Source organism: Epinephelus moara, chromosome 10 (genome assembly GCF_006386435.1).
Source record: "Epinephelus moara isolate mb chromosome 10, YSFRI_EMoa_1.0, whole genome shotgun sequence".
Taxonomy (NCBI): domain Eukaryota; kingdom Metazoa; phylum Chordata; class Actinopteri; order Perciformes; family Serranidae; genus Epinephelus; species Epinephelus moara.
The window spans coordinates 12,560,520-12,577,488 of NC_065515.1; the positions used below are offsets into that span (position 1 = coordinate 12,560,520).

The 16,969-nt window shown below is 39.0% G+C and overlaps 1 protein-coding gene across 1 annotated transcript in view; it reads right to left on the reverse strand.

The window, feature by feature from the left end:
* Window positions 1-3,670: 3,670 nt before the first annotated feature.
* polrmt (polymerase (RNA) mitochondrial (DNA directed)) overlaps window positions 3,671-16,969 on the reverse strand; it is a 71,365-nt gene continuing 58,066 nt past the window's right edge. Inside the window, exons 17-21 of the mRNA XM_050054867.1 lie at window positions 15,386-15,484; window positions 13,741-13,813; window positions 10,783-10,874; window positions 7,800-7,873; window positions 3,671-4,525 (exon numbers count right to left, since the gene is read on the reverse strand). Coding sequence (XP_049910824.1) covers window positions 4,476-4,525; window positions 7,800-7,873; window positions 10,783-10,874; window positions 13,741-13,813; window positions 15,386-15,484 — 388 coding nt within the window. The 3' untranslated portion in view covers window positions 3,671-4,475. The remainder of the gene's footprint in view (window positions 4,526-7,799; window positions 7,874-10,782; window positions 10,875-13,740; window positions 13,814-15,385; window positions 15,485-16,969) is intronic.

Genomic DNA, 16,969 nt, shown 5'->3' on the forward strand with positions numbered 1-16,969 from the left:
GACGACATACTATACTATGACATTTTTTATGATATTTTGACCACATACTATACCATGACATTTTTTCATGATTTTGGACGACATACTATATTATCACGTTTTTTCATGATTTTGGACGACATACTATACTATGATGTTTTTTGATGATTTTGGACGACATACTATACTATGATGTTTTTTGATGATTTTGGATGACATACTATACTATGACATTTTTTATGATATTTTGATGACATACTATACTACGACATTTTTTCATGATTTTGGACAACATACTATACTATGACGTTTTTTTCATAATTTTGGATGACATACTATACTATGACGTTTTTTCATGATTTTGAACAACATACTATACTTTGACGTTTTTTCATGATTTTGGACGACATACTATACTATGATGTTTTTTGATGATTTTGGACGACATACTATACTATGATGTTTTTTGATGATTTTGGATGACATACTATACTATGACATTTTTTATGATATTTTGATGACATACTATACTACGACATTTTTTCATGATTTTGGACAACATACTATACTATGACGTTTTTTTCATAATTTTGGATGACATACTATACTATGACGTTTTTTCATGATTTTGAACAACATACTATACTTTGACGTTTTTTCATGATTTTGGACGACATACTATACTATGACGTTTTTTTCATAATTTTGGATGACATACTATACTATGATGTTTTTTGATGATTTTCAACAACATACTATACTTTGACGTTTTTTCATGATTTTGACATACTATACTAGACTTTTTTTTAGGATATTTTGGATGACAAACTTTACTATTACAATTTTCAGGATATTTTGACGACATACTATACTATGACTTTATTTCATGATTTTGGACGACATACTGTACTATGCCTTTTTTTTTCATGATTTTTTGACAACATACTGTACTATGACGTTTTTTTCAAAATTTTTGACGACATACTGTCCTATCACGTTTTTTTAGATTTTGAACGTCACACTATACTATGACAGTTTGTTTCATGATTTTGGACGACATACTACACTATGACGTTTTTTTTTTCAAAATTTTTGACGACATACTATACTATGACTCATTTTCATGATTTTGGATATCATACTATGCTATGAATTATTTTCATTATTTTGGACGACATAGTATACTATGACATTTTTTATGATTCTGGACGACATACTATATTATCACGTTTTTTCATGATTTTTGACGACATACTATACTCTGACGTGTTTTTATGATTTTGGACGACATACTATACTATGACATTTTTTCATGATTTTTGATATCATACTGTACTATGACATTTTGTTATGATTTTGGACGACATACTATACTATGACATTTTTTCATGATTTTTGATATCATACTGTACTATGACATTTTTTCATGATTTTTGATATCATACTGTACTATGACATTTTGTTATGATTTTGGATGACATACTATACTATAGCGTTGTTTCATGATTTTGGACGACATACTATACTGTGACATTTTTTTCATGATTTTTCACGACATACTATACTATGACATTTTTGAAATGATTTTTGGACGACATACTATACTATGATGTTTTTTTTGTAATTTTGGCTATTATACTATACTATGACGTTTTTTTCATAATTTTGGATATCATACTATACTGTGACATTTTTTTCATGATTTTTCACGACATACTATACTATGACATTTTTGTAATGATTTTTGGACGACATACTAGTATGACGTTTTTTTTTGTAATTTTGGCTATTATACTATACTATGACGTTTTTTTCATAATTTTGGATATCATACTATACTGTGACATTTTTTCATGATTTTTCACAACATACTATACTATGACATTTTTGTAATGATTTTTGGACGACATACTATACTATGACGTTTTTTTTTGTAATTTTGGCTATTATACTATACTATGACGTTTTTTCCCCCAAATTTTTGATGCCATACTATACTGTGAGTTTTTTATGATTTTTGACAACCTAATACTATGACGTTTTTCATGATTTTGGATGACATACTATACTATGACTTTTTTTCATGATTTTGGACGACATACGATACTATGACGTTTTTTCATTTTAGGTGACATACTATACTATGACTTTTTTTTCATGACTTTGGACGACATACTATACTATGACTTTTTTTTTATTGATTTTTGACGACATACTATTCTATGATGTTTTTTCATGATTTTGGACGACATACTATACTATGACTTTTTTATGATTTTTGACAACCTAATACTATGACGTGTTTCATGATCTTGGATGACATACAATACTATGGCTTTTTTTTCATGATTTTGGACGACATACTATACTATGACGTTTTTTCATGATTTTTGATGAAATACTATACTGTGACATTTTTTCAGGATTTTGAATGACATACTATACTATGACATTTTTCTTATGATTTTTGACAAACTTTTTCATGATTTTTGACAACATACTATGCTATGACGTTTTTTCATTTTTTTGGGCGACATAGTATACTATGACTTTTTTTCATGATTTTGGATATCATACTATACTTTGACATTTTTTTTAATGATTTTTGATGACATACTATACTATGACTTTTTCATGATTTTTGACAACATAATACTTGGATGTTTTTTCATGATTTTGGATGACATACTATAGTATGACATTTTTTTCTGATTTTGGACGACATACTATATTATGCTGCTTAAATACAGGAAACAGGATGAAGCAGTTAGCCTGACTGCTAGACGTTCATGCTATGCTAAGCAGCTTCTAGCAATAGCTATTTATTTAGTGTACAAGTATGAGAGTCGTAACTTTTCATCTAACTCTCAGTAAGTATTTCCAATACTGCTGAAGTATTTTAATTCACAAAACAGCTAAATCCAAGTTATCGTTTTCTGGTGCCATTAAAGGTCTGCTTTCATTTGAAGTTTCTGTAAACATGAAAGGAAAGCAGGTTGTATTATCAATTCTAATCAGGTGAGGAACACACAAACCTTTCATTTTAAACTTATTTCTACAGTGTGTGTGTATACCTGTTTTTTGGCAATATTAATGGCTGGTCTTCACAGAAAGAAACACTGAGCATGAAAAACACAGTTCAAAGAAGAGTTCACTGTAAAATCAAGTCATTAGGTGAAAGCTTCTTTTTTTTTCAACCAAAAATAATAAAATAACTGTTCAAAGTGGCAAGTCACTTCTCATCATAAAATATGAGGAGCATCTCCATGTCACCATGCAAATCATCTGTAAACCTACAGTCTAATCAGCACACTATTTATGCCCCCTTGAAGATTATTTCCACTTCATTACATTGTCACTCAGCCAGCTTTGTTTGGCTGAGTCTACATTTGCCTTTGAACATCAACGGCACCTTTTGTCTGAAACTGCTGTAACGTTTCCAGCAATGATCAGATAGCACTTCTGCTATTTTTACTTCTAGATGCGGCACTGGCCCAGAAAAATAAGATCTGAGTTGATTAGTGCAGCCTGCAAACCCTTTGTGGTGCATCTAAAAGGAGGCCTTCATCTCATGATACACAATAGGATTGAAATATGCAGATATAACTAAATAACAGGCTCTCATTCATCCTATTTAAGCACACTAAGAATACCAGCTATTTCTTTGAACCACTGAATGAATAAGGAGACATTTTAAGAAACACATTTATTTTAGAGCAATTGTCAGGTGCTTAGTCACTCTGAGAAGGTAAGAATCAAGAGTACACTGGGACACAATGCTTCTAAGAACCCCTTGACTCATCTGTCGACATTTCTCTTTCCTGTACCCCACATTTTTAGCAAGTGTTTCATTTCCTGTCAAACGTCTCTTCATCAAACTTCTTCAAAAAATGTTTGAATATGATGTCAGAGAGCATCCTGCCATCCAGTAAGTGATGGGATCGATGATTAGGTGGGATAGTCAGAGAGGCAGGTCGGTGCTCTGTGGAGGTCTTCACAGCATGAAAATGCTCGCAGGGTCACACACACCACCAATCACTAGCAATTACAGTTAGTGGTTGAAAAGTTTTCTGAGCAGCAGAAGTGCTGCTGAGTGATGAAGTCACTGTGGTTCATGTACACCAATCACACACACACACACACACACATATATGCCTGAATATGGCCTAAGCGTCCATTATAAAAAAAAGAGCTTTTCACTGATTGAAGTCTTAACATTCCTATCCAGTGCTGATTCCATCATCATTTCGCCTGGATGAGTGTCCCACCCTCCCTTCCTCCAGCCCACTAGTCAGTTAATCAGGCGGGTTCACTGTGTTAACGCCTCCAGCAGCTCCAGCCTGCCTGTGGACCAGGAGGCAGGCTGGGCGCGGCTGGATCAATGTCCTGATGTCTGAGGGAGACGAAGCCAGTCAAGACCCAGGGGCCCGCAGCCTCCCTGCCGCACTCTGTCAATTCCACTCATCTCCCTCCGCTGGCTCACCCTCGTGAGTCTCTCAGCTGAAGAAATAAGTGGATTCTTTCACCTGCTGGAGATCAAAATCACCTAGAGAGACAAGAGTCAGGGTGTTAGAGAAGGTTTAAGTCAATGGACAGTAGTTACATATAGTAAATCACATGTATTGCAGCTTCAATTATAAACAACACTTCTAATTACCACATGTCATTAACAAAAAACACCTTTATAAAAGAGAAGAGGTTGGGACTAGGAAAATAATTAAACAATTGGTTGATGAGTAAGTTATACTAGCAGCTCTGTGAGGCTGTGTTTAGAAATGGCAGTGCTCTAAGTTATAACAGAGTCCAGCTGAGGCTGATGGGAATGTCATTATTTTTCCAGGGTTAAGTCATAAACCAAAGTGCTGAACAAAATAAAATTTTGACTTCATGGCGTCATTAGAAGAAAAGTCAGATGATCTCTAAAGATATTACAATATATTCCAAGAATAACAACTGTCTGTAAAAATTTGCTCAGCAATCCATCCAATACTTGTCAAAACATATCAAGCTTTTGTAAGCTTTTAATTCATAGGACTGTGAAAATGTTACATCTCAAGGTGTTTATTTATCCTGACAGAGAAGACATTAGCACAATCTGTACAGTGATTCTTCTGTTATGTATTCCTTGATGTGGTGAGTGATTAATTAAGGATAATGCTAAAGAGAGAGAGAGAATGTAGTTTGTTCTGATGTCCAGTGAAAGGACTTCATAAGAGAGAAGTTGATTTTATAAGTGGGTCAGATTGAGGAACTTTTAATTTTTAAATCAGATAGGACTTTTTAGTTTTACTGGGCACCAGTAACATTTCTTTGAACTTTAGCAGACCACTTGAATACTAATTTTAGCTCTGGACGAGGCCCTGTCCTGCACTCTGTGTGCTCTTTGCCTCTCTCATAGCTGCCTACACCAGCAGGAGCTGCAGCCTGAATTATTGAGGAAAGGCCATGAAAAGTTTTAGAATGTAAAAACTTACTTTAGCTGGAAAGTGATGTTGATATAAATGCTTAAGCTAACGTACTAACTAACCAACACAGACGTTTCGCTACGTGTCAAAACATTCACACGCTGGAGAAACTGATATAAACTCTGCCTCTCATTAATGCTCATTAACACACTAAACCTCACAGCAAGGAAACTTCATCTCCTCCATACAGCACAATGTTTACTTTCTATATTGTATTTTTCTGAAGTTACTCTGTATTGTGTAAGAATATTATGTCATCATGGAAACACACAGACAGAGTGTTACCATGATGACATAATATCTGCATTGTGTGCCAATGTGAAGGAACACAAAATGAAGAAACAGGGTGAAGGGTGCGCACATCCAAAAAAGTTTTACAGCTGCTGGATCAAAAATCAAACTAAGGCAAGCATCAGACAAAAGGTCCACACACTGCTGAAAGCTTTCAACAACTTTAGTAGTGCAACTTTTCTATCTATGGGAGATCTTCATTAGGCATCATCAAATGTTTTGACAAAGCCTGATGAAGATCTCTTCATATCCAAACTTTGCACAAGTAAAATTTCTGGTAGCTTTTAATATTTAAAAATAAAAAGACATTTTTCGTTTTCTTTCTTGCCTTAGTGGCTTCAAATGACACCAAAGTAAAAAATGCCAGCGTTTGACAGGCAGAAGATATGAATAAGAGAATTTACTATCCTATCGGACAACTACAGTATCGTTGCTGGAGTCAACCAAACCAAACGTTAGCCAACCAGAAAGGTCATTAGTCGGCAAGGTTTCATTGGTCGTTTAGTTGCATAAAAAATAAAAAATAAAGCAAACGTGAAAAATTTAACTCTATTAGGAGCTGTGCATTGTGTTTTCCAGGTGGTTAAAGACGCAGCATGTGTATGGCGCCTAATTTCCAGGGCTGGTACCTGCGGTTATTCCACAGGCTAGTTAATAACATGTCGGGCAGGAAATCCAAAGTGTGGGATCATTTTGAGAAGGTGAAGGACGAACCCAAGGTGATATGTAAACTCATCTTCATTGGTCGACTACAAACATGACGTATCATCTGAAACATGGAAGTAGCTACATGCCCATTAGCCCACAGCGTCATTAACAGGCGGCTCGCTCAGTGTGTGACGTGCACTTGTAGATAAAATATAGGCCTATATTAATGAAGGTTCATTAGTACGGTTTTGTATTTCTCTGTAATGTAGCACAGTGTTAACAATGTTACTGATACTATTCTTTCTCACACCTTCAACTCAAACCATTGTGTTGCCCCGCCCAAAATATATCATTTAATAATTCAATTAATATCGTAAACATGCAGCCGACTAGTCGACTAATGACGACTAGTGGTCGACTAGGAAATTCTTAGTCAAGGGCAGGCCTACTGGAGTCCGACCCCAGCCAGCTGCTGAAACACAGTAACAGCTCTAAGTTATTCTGTGCGCTCTCCAATCTTTCCGCCCTCTGTGGTCATAGATACACCTGATTCATCAGATCTCCTGCTGGATTACACGCAGTGAAACCCGATTCACCTTAAAAACAAGTTCAGGATCCATCATAGTGAAGATTATGGTGGATTTTAGCCCGGATTCATTGAGTCTCATACTGAACATTGAGCACAGTGGGCATTCACAAACACACACACACACACACACACACACACACACACACACACACACACACACACACACCCCCCTCAGGAGCACACCTGACTGATCTCAGCCACATAAGCTGATTATGCAGAGGAGGGACACAATTAATAGTAATCAATTTATACAACCCAGCTGTCAGCGCCAAGCAGACAGTAAGTGTACAGATGGAGATGGAGCGACACGTTACATAACTGCAAAGCCTCCATCCACCTGACTGACAGAGAGACGCTGCCACTGTACCTCCACTCAGGACAACAATAGATAGACACACTCGCTGTGGCGTCAAAGGAAAACGTGAATCTGGATCTGCTAGTGGCCGTGCAGAATACACCACTCATGACAGGAGCTTGAGTGAAAATTGATTTTCAGCCAAACTGAATGTCTTTTCCTGTTTGAGTGTGACGGCTGAATACCATGTCTGGGCAACACAGACAGCTAGACAACCAACAACACACAATGGGATAACTTTACTGACAATAGGTGGTAACAATTAGCAATTATAAACCAGGATAGAAATACAGGACTGTGCAAGAACCCAATTTAATAACATTCCTGTCAGACAGAGCTTCAGGACATACAAGTCCTCTTCAATCCAATTAGGAAAAAAATCAGCATCCTGTATATGTTGGTCCCCTCAAACAATATCCCAGCCTGAGCGAGGCCAGGTGTTTGGGAGCCAGACAGCTGCATAAAAACTGACCTGTCTGGGGCACTCTGGCCAGCAGCAGCATCAGCCTCCTGTACTCCTGGTACTTCTTGTTCTTGGCCTCAGTCCTGCAACAAACAAGGAGAATAGAGAAAAGTTTAGTGAGTCTCAGAAGAACGTGTTTGTGTGTCTGTAGAAGTGCTGAGTCAAAAACAGCTGCACTTTCTGAGTTGTCTCTGGGGAAGCTTCGGCCCTCATTCAAGAGTCTTCATCTGTTCTGCTGACTGATGCTGTTTAAACGTCTGCAGGTTGCTCACACCTGGATGTCACATTTGAGTTGTTGAGCGTACATGTGAGTTGTTTTTGAGAACTAAAACAGCGAGTCATTGCCTTTGAATTAGCACATAAATAGTACTTATAATGTGTGAGACATGACTGATGCTGTACTGTTCTACCTGCAGGACGACAACACTACATAGACTCTGACAGACTGCCAGCTCTGTACAAAGTTGAAAGCATGCTCATACGCTCACACTGACGATGCAGACATGCTGATGTTACCCAGGTATGATCATCATATTTTAGCAGGTTAGCATGCCACCACTTGCTAATTAGTACTAAACACAAAGTACAGCTGAGGCTGATGAGAATGTCATTCGTTTTGTAGATATTTGGTCGTAAACATATATCAAATTACTTGGCCTGATGATGTGCCAGATGAAAAGTTGAGGGATCACCGAAGCTATTAAAAGTGGGACATGAATGTTTGAGCCAAATTTTATGGTACTCCATTAGATAGTTGCAGAGACACTTAACTCTGAACTACAAATGTCAGTCTAAAGGCCTTTGCACACCGAGTCTGTTTGTTTTTGGGAGTGTTTTCTTAATACGTCATTTGAAAAAAATCGTTACGCACAGAAACCTTGCGCACTGATTCAGACGTATTTTATCATTCTATTCGTTGTGAAACGTTGCAATAAGTGACAAAATAAAAAGACACATTTCCTCCTTTGCCTCTCTCCACTGGAGTTACCTATCTGGCTGTCACCACTCCCTCCCTGTCTTTCATTTGGCAGCGCAGCTGCATGAAGGGGCGGAGCTGTTGCCCACATTCTGAGTGCGGTCAACAATCTCCGCCTCTTCATCATCATCTGCCTGAATATCACTATCTGACCTGTTGAAACTGAGCTGTCTGAGTTATGAGATGATTCTGTACACCCCATTTCTCTGTCTTGTCCTGGCTGTGTCCTGCTGCCACATTTTCTTTACAGATTCTTGGTCAAACATCTCTAAAGACTGACGGATGCTAAAGACGCAAAAAATCAAACCTGTTCTGAACATTTTAATGACGGATGAAAGTTTCTGACTCAGTGTGCAAACGTGATTGACACAACATGAGATCGCATTCATTTTTAGACGAGCTGCAATTTCGGACAAAACATGGCGCAAAAGCACAAGAAAAAAGTTCAGGGGCCATCAAGGTCAAAGATTTATCCTGTTGGGACCACAAATGTCTGAAAAAAATTCAATGGCAATCCATTCAATAATTGTTGAGATATTTCAGTCTGGACCAAAGTGGTGGACCGACCAATCTCGAACCTATTGACTATTGATCTGTTGACAATTTAGCCTCTAGGAGCAATGACCAATATTTTGGTGTAGGTTTCGATTTAGCCAGCAGATATCCAGATAGCAGATATCCAGACCAAGACTTCCTTTCAATATTCATTGTTTACAGTCCGATTAGTAATCTCAGAACCCATTGGCCATCAGCCTGACGATGATTCAGCTTTTTATTGCCGTTCTTTTTTTTATTCCTATTTTTATTATCTGCATTCATACACATATCTGTTTATAGAGATTAATAAAAAGCTGAATCCTCGTCAAACGATAGTCGATGGGCTTCAAGATCTGGCCAATGCGTTCCACTTCTCTTGCTCTCCACACGGACTGTTTATCTGCATTCATTCAGCACTCAGACTTGTTTGGTCAACACTAACCAGACTACAAACAGAAACTCAAACACAACCAAAATCTTGTCCCATCTGTATTTATATCCAGATTATCTGTTCATAGAGATCACTGACCGTCTGACAGACTGGCATTACCTAAAAAGAGTAGTCTGGCTCTAACTAACTAAACACATTACAAGGGTCTAATTGGCTAAATCAATAAATTAATATTTAAAAAAAAAAAGTCTGGCCTTAACTGAGGGAGAGTTAAAAAAATCAATTTAGTTACACATTGTGACAACTGAAGGAACCCAAAAAGTCTCTCTATTCCCACACGTCTTTCTCTCTGGCGCCTACAAGAATGAATAATGTGTTTGCGAGGCTTAGGGAACAGTAACGTGTCTGTGTGAGAGGGAGGGAGAAAGACAAAGAGGACGAAGGCTGCTGTGGAGTAAAGGCTGTTGAGAAGGTGTCCAATTATCCCAAAGAGAGAGAAAAACACAGTCAGATGATGAGCATAACCCAGCCTGAGGCCAGTAAGATGGATGTGCGGAAAGAGAGTGAGGGGGAATCATTTTTATCAAATGTCACAAACAAGTGGAGGAAAAACTCTGGCACGCTGATAACACTTTTACAATCTTAAAATCTCTTCTGTGTTTGTACCTGCTGTTTGGACTGTTTTATAATGGATGCACATGTAGGAGTTGCAGGTTTAGTTTAGGGTGGTGTTTGTCTGTGCCATAAAAGTCCATAAAGCTCCTGCAGTGTTGCATAAACACAGACAGACGAACAGAAACTGATGGCTGTGATGGTTGTTGTGTAAGAACAATTCAAACCGAAAAATAGATGCAGATTTTAGATGGTGGCCTCTAAATGTGAAAATATGACCTTCTAACTATTACGTAACATTTTGCTAAAATATAGATAAATGTAGACAATTACTTGTACCTGATAGATTACTGACCACAGTGTTGCTCCTGAGACCTAGAGGAACTTTGTGTGTGTGTGTGTGTGTGTGTGTGTGTGTGTGTGTGTGTGTGGATGCAGAATCAAACATGTTCGTGCATGCAGGTGTGTAAACTCACGGGAGCTGGCTGCAGTATTTCTGTAGTAGGAAGTTGGACAGGTCTTGAAGGATTGGCTGACTGTGCAGGGCGACAAACTGTTCCCGACAGACCTGACACGAGGAGGAAGAGGCAGAGGGAAGTTTATTTGGAGTTACTCTAGCCCAAAAACCTGACTGCCAAGCTCAAACAGCTCTGCTTTGGCTACACATCCATTCTTGCTAAGATTATGCCATTTCACATTGCACTCAGCCCCAGACTAATTGATCTGTTAGCCTTGGGTTAAAGGAACTTTTACACACTCCTAAATGGGCTAACCCCGACTTTAGCATAGGGCTTGCTGGTCTTGCTCCAGAGCAAGGTTAGCCTTGAGTTTGCAGAGTTTTCCCCTGAAAATCGACTAAACATGGGGCTAAAAGTTGAATGTGTAAAATGGAGCTTTTGGAATTTGCACCATGTTTTTGTTGTCCAATCACACGACAAAACATTATAAACATTAGTCACACATTCCAACGGACAATTAACCCAAGACTAGTAAAGGTACAATGTACATTGCATAGTCTCAGGCTTAGGTTGAACCTGCGTTAACAATGCATGTGAAAAGAGGCTAAGTTAGCCCAGAGTTAAGGAAAGCCCTGGGCTAAGTATATGCAGTAGTGTAGGGTATATGCAGGTATGGGGGGTATACCCACCTATCAGCATAAAAGCCACTGAAATATACAGAAGACTTCCCATTTTCTCCTCGGTAGCCTACCCGTCTACCTATTACTACATCCACCTCATCAACTACCACTACTGCAGTGTGAAAAGACCTGAGTGAATGGAGATAACAATGTGCTGCAAAGAAGAAAGGTTAGACCTTATATATGTAGGATTTAGCATGGATTTGATTAAGATCACTGTTGACAGTATGACACCCGGGAAAAAGAAGCAGCTGAAGGTTATCAGAACCTACTCGGCAGGGGTTAGAAAACATGTTGCCACAATGTTCTGATCTTGATATCCTGAGCATTTAGAAATATCCATCCATCCATCCATCCATCCATCCATCCATCCATCCATCCATTTTCTTCCACTTATTCAGGGCCAGGTTGCAGGGGCAACAGGCCAAGCAAAGCACCACAGATGTCCCTCTCCCCAGCAACGCTTTCCAGCTCCTCCTGGGGGACCCCAAGGTGTTACCAGGCCAGATGAGATATGTAATCCCTCCAATGTGTTCTGGGTCTACCCCAGGGCCTCCTACCAGAGAGACGTGCCAGAAACACCCTCAATGGGAGGCAACCATCCTGACCAGATGCCCGAACCACCTCAACTGACTCCTTTCGACATGAAAGAGCAGCAGCTCTACTCCGAGCTCCCTCCAGATGACCAAGCTCCTTACCCTATATCTAAGGCTTAGCCCAGCCACACCCCCCAGGAAACTTATTTCGGCTGCTTGTATCTGGATCTCATTCTTTCGGTCACTACCCAGAGCTCATGACCATAGGTGATGGTTAGGACGTAGATGGACCAGTAAACCGAGAGCTTCGCCTTCCAACTCAGCTCTCTCTTCACCACAATGGTCCAGCACAGCACCGGCATCACTGCAGATGCCAAAAAAAAAAAAAAAATAAAAAAAATAAAAACACCAATCCATCTCACGCTCCAGTCTACCCTCACTCATGAACAAGACACCGAGATACTTAAACTCCCTCGCTTGAGGCAGTTACTCATTCCCAAACCCAAAATATATAATACACAAACTTACTAAATTTGTTTGAGGCACATTTGGCAGCTCTGGCTGGCTAACATGACACATGGAAGTCTAGTGAGAAACAGAAGCTAGTAACTCTAACACAGAGTACACAGAGTCACTACCTCTGCAGGTAGTGAGCAATGATCTGTGGGTCTCAGACCATCATCGGGCAGCAGGGACCCGCCCTTACACAAATAACATTACCATGAAAAACTGTAATGTTCGCATGTATAAACTTAACGTTTCTTCCTCACAAGTTTCGGCATAAAAATTATCCACCACCTTTTAAAGAGCTCTGACCATACCAGTAAAGCCAACAGATTTCCTTCTTGGAATATTGGACATTTTCCACGTGTTACTTTTGTGGTTCATGCAGTTTAAAGAACAAAAACAGACACATCTCATCTGATCTTCTCAGAAGCTCTCAGTCATTCTGATTTGTTTTCTACCCCCACATGAGCACACATGTTGTGATGACATCACTCAGAAACCCGTCTACACTGGCAGCCTGGCGGTTCAGAAAATGGGTAGATGAGGGAGGGATCAGATGCCATTAAAATAAGGACTTTTTTCATGCGCTTAGGTGTTGACTAAGATATTGAATACCCCTCCTCTGCCGCCGTGTTCAATTACCTGTGTAATGAGGAAAGCGTACACTCACACATCAAGAGAATATGAGAGAGAATAAATGTACTGAGAGGGAACTGCTTCATTGCTCGTAACTCCTCTGAGATTGGATGAAGACATAAAACTGTGACTGTGCTCTGAAGCTACATCTACACAGAACTGGGACTTTATGGTAATTTGATCCATTTTATGCTACGCTGTGTCTAAGTCTGGGCCTGTTGACAAGCGAGTTTCAGCAGGCGGGGCAGACAGTCATTTATTAAGCGACAACAGGCTCTGTCTGATGGTGCTACCTGCAGCCAGCAGCCTGTGAATGTATGAAACTGTGGAAATATTTAGTTTGTTCTACTGGCTTCACAAAGCTGAGGCTTAATTCAGCAGAGGCTCGAGTGATGCTAAAAAAAGGCTGGATGTAAAGGCAGGAGAGACACAGGAGAATTGATTCACATGTGACACTTGAAGCTTCAATTAATCAGCACAAAAACAAGAATTCTAAACCCTGATGATATATGAGACAGGATGAAACAGCTCTGAGAGGATGACACAGGAGAGGAATGGTAAAGGAATCTGGACAGGTGGGACTAAAGACAAAAAACCATTGTATTGTGATTTGATACCTTGTTCATGGTGTCCACAGTGAGGGCGTGGGTCCAGAAACAGTCGTGAACTGAGACGAACGTCAGGCCGGCACTGAGCAGAGAGCAGCAGAGAGTCCACACGCAGCCATTGAAATCAGAGACAGAACATAAAAGAAAGAGTAGACAGTCATTAAAAATAGGCAGACTTTGAAAAAAGGTGTATTACAGCAACGATAATTGCTAAAACCCTGGTGTACATTCATTCAAAGGCAGTTTGAGTTATCACACCTGTCAAGAGGCCCATTCTGTGAATTGAGCTGATATTACAAGGCATATCCTATAATGCTTATCTGAGGTGATAATTGGATTCAAGATGAGAGGGTACATTGTCATGCATACATGGATGGACTACTGAACAGGCATTCTGCCCACAGACCCAGGGGCCCAAAGTGTAAGTGCGAGTGCAAACTATCACTCAAATCAACATGCACTGACCAGGAAAAGACTCAATATGACCACAGAGAGATGTAAAGCAATTAAAAAGAGTCACAAAATGACTTTACAGAGGGACAAAGTGAACAAAAAAATGACACAAAATTAGACCCCAAACAACAAGACACCCAACGACTACAAAGAGCCACATAATAAGTACAAACAGGGGCAAAACAACAAAAAAGAGATACAAAAAGACTACGAGAAGACACAAAATGACCAAAAGACAACAATTTCCTTAAGAAAAGTACAAAATTAACTCAAAGAGACCCAAAACAACTACAAAGAGACACAAATAAGTAAAAAAGGGGCAGAACATCCAAAAGAGACACAAAAAGACCACAAGCAGACATAAAATTACAAAAAGGACACACATTTACGTAAAAAAACCCAAAAACCAACAGTTACTGCAAAGAGACACAAAACGACTACAAAGAGACACAAAATGAATCTAAAAATGGGTAAAAAAACAGCAAAAAAGGACACAAGAAGACTACAAGGAGACAAAAAATGACCAAAAAGACACGAAATTACCTAAAAAAATGACAAAAGACACAAAATAACTACAAAAGTGGGCAAAACAACCAAAAGGAGACAAAACACTACAAGCAGCCACAAAATGACTGCAAAGAAAGAAAAAAATTACCTATAAATTACAAAATTACCCCAAAGACATACGAAACGACTACATAGAGACACAAAATGAATACAAAAGGGGGCAAAACATACAAAAAGAGACACAAAAATGATGAAAACGATACAAAATTACGTAAAAAAAAATATAATTATCTTGAAGGGATACAAAATGACTACAAACAGACAAAAAATAAATTAAAAATGGGGCAAAACTACCAAAAAAAGACACAAAATGACAATGACGACACACAAACTGACACACAAAAAGAGGCAAAATCACCACTAAGTCTGTGTGTGTTTCCAGTCCTATGTGGGAGAGGTGGTGTGGCCTTTTACATGTGTGTTCCCAGGGACCCATTGTCTCACAGTCCATCCATGCATGCAAATATAAAGAGTCAACGTTAGACGCATATGACTGACTGTCTTCCGTCACTCACACAATAATACACGAGCAAAATGACTCTGCAGAGGGAAGAGGGATTACAAGGAATGTATCTCTGTTTTACTTCAGGTGTTACAGATATCCATGCTGTAAGCACTGTGTGTTGAACAATACCTGTAGCAGTGGAGAGCAGTCAACATCATGTGTGTGGAGTCCAGTGAGTGGATGAAGTTTGGCGGGAAGGCATTCTTCTGTTTAACTGTGTCTGGCCTCCTGAGAAGGGACAGACAGCCAAGCAGACATATTAAAAAACACTCCTGTACTTTGCTGCTTTCTAATATTAAATGGGATGTTTCTTATCTCACAAGTCTGAAGTGGCCTCATTATGAACCGCGCTGATAATTCCCAGGGAGACAGTTAGCAATCCTATATTTTGATTCTCTTTTTAAGTTTGTGCACCACTTGGAAGACAGTAACAATTGCACTGCAAACCACTGTGCCACCGAGGATGCTCTTAAGTCTGATAATGTTACAGTAAATTTGTAGATGAGTAAAGGAGTGTTTGAACATACAATCTGTGCACTGACAATCACGATGGAATGGTACAAACAGTAATATAAACTGTTTTACTGTGCAATATTAAAAGCAGTCTTGTATTTGAATTACTGTTCTCACAAGGACCATGAATCTGTGCTGTCATTCAGTGGGAGTGCCTTTACCAAATGTGATGAATTCCTTGGTGACAATGGAATTTGTGGACAGGAAATTACTACAATAGGGACTTAAATCCTTTACATGTGATTAAATCTCTCAAAAGTGGTCATGGCTTAGTGAATACAGCATGATACAGAGCTGCAGTTATCTATGAAGCTTAAGAGGACCGTTGGCCTCTGACCCATCATATATCACTTTGCCAGCTACTAGGGCCGTAACGGTACATGTATTTGTGTCGAACCGTTCGGTACGCGACTTTCGGTTCGGCACGACCCTGTACCGAATTATTGGGCGCAGGAAATTATTTTATTTTATTTTGTTTTATTTTAATTCTGTTTTTGCGAGCCGAACCATTTAAAATATCTAGTTCCCCGACGCACATAATTGAGTGATGGACCGAGTCCCGTAAATCTCCACTTTCACTTTGTGCAGCGCATTCTCGCATTTTGACAACATGGCAAGTGAGCCTGACGAACCTGAAGACCCACCCGCAAACCTTAAGTCCTCCGTTTAGGAACACTTTGGTTTCAGGGTAAAATACGAAGATGGAAATAAACAAGTTGACAAGACAAAAGCAGTGTGCCGACACTGCAGAACAGCGGTCGGGTATGTACTTGGAAACACGTCTAACATGCTAACGCATCTAAAGCGACACCACCCGAGTTTGAACGTTAACCGGCACGACTAGAAAAAGCAATCTGGTGCAAACTACGATATCGTCGTCGTTTAAAAAGAAAGAGCGTTTCCCTGACCATCGCGCTAAAGAAATAACCAACGCCATTGGAGTTGAGTAAAATTGTTTAAGCTGCACTTTAGATATAAGCATGTTTTGTTTACTGCACTTTAACAAAGTGGGAAAGCTAAGTAAGTTCCTAGTAAAACTGAATCTGAGCAGGCTTTAAAGCTGACCAGCTGCACTATACTTTTTATTTTAATTGAGTAAAACTGTTAAAGCAGAAATGTATATTTATATTTTTCATTCAAAAAATGTGTTAAAAAAACAGCAGGATTTTATTTTTCACTTTTATATTTCTATTTTCATTC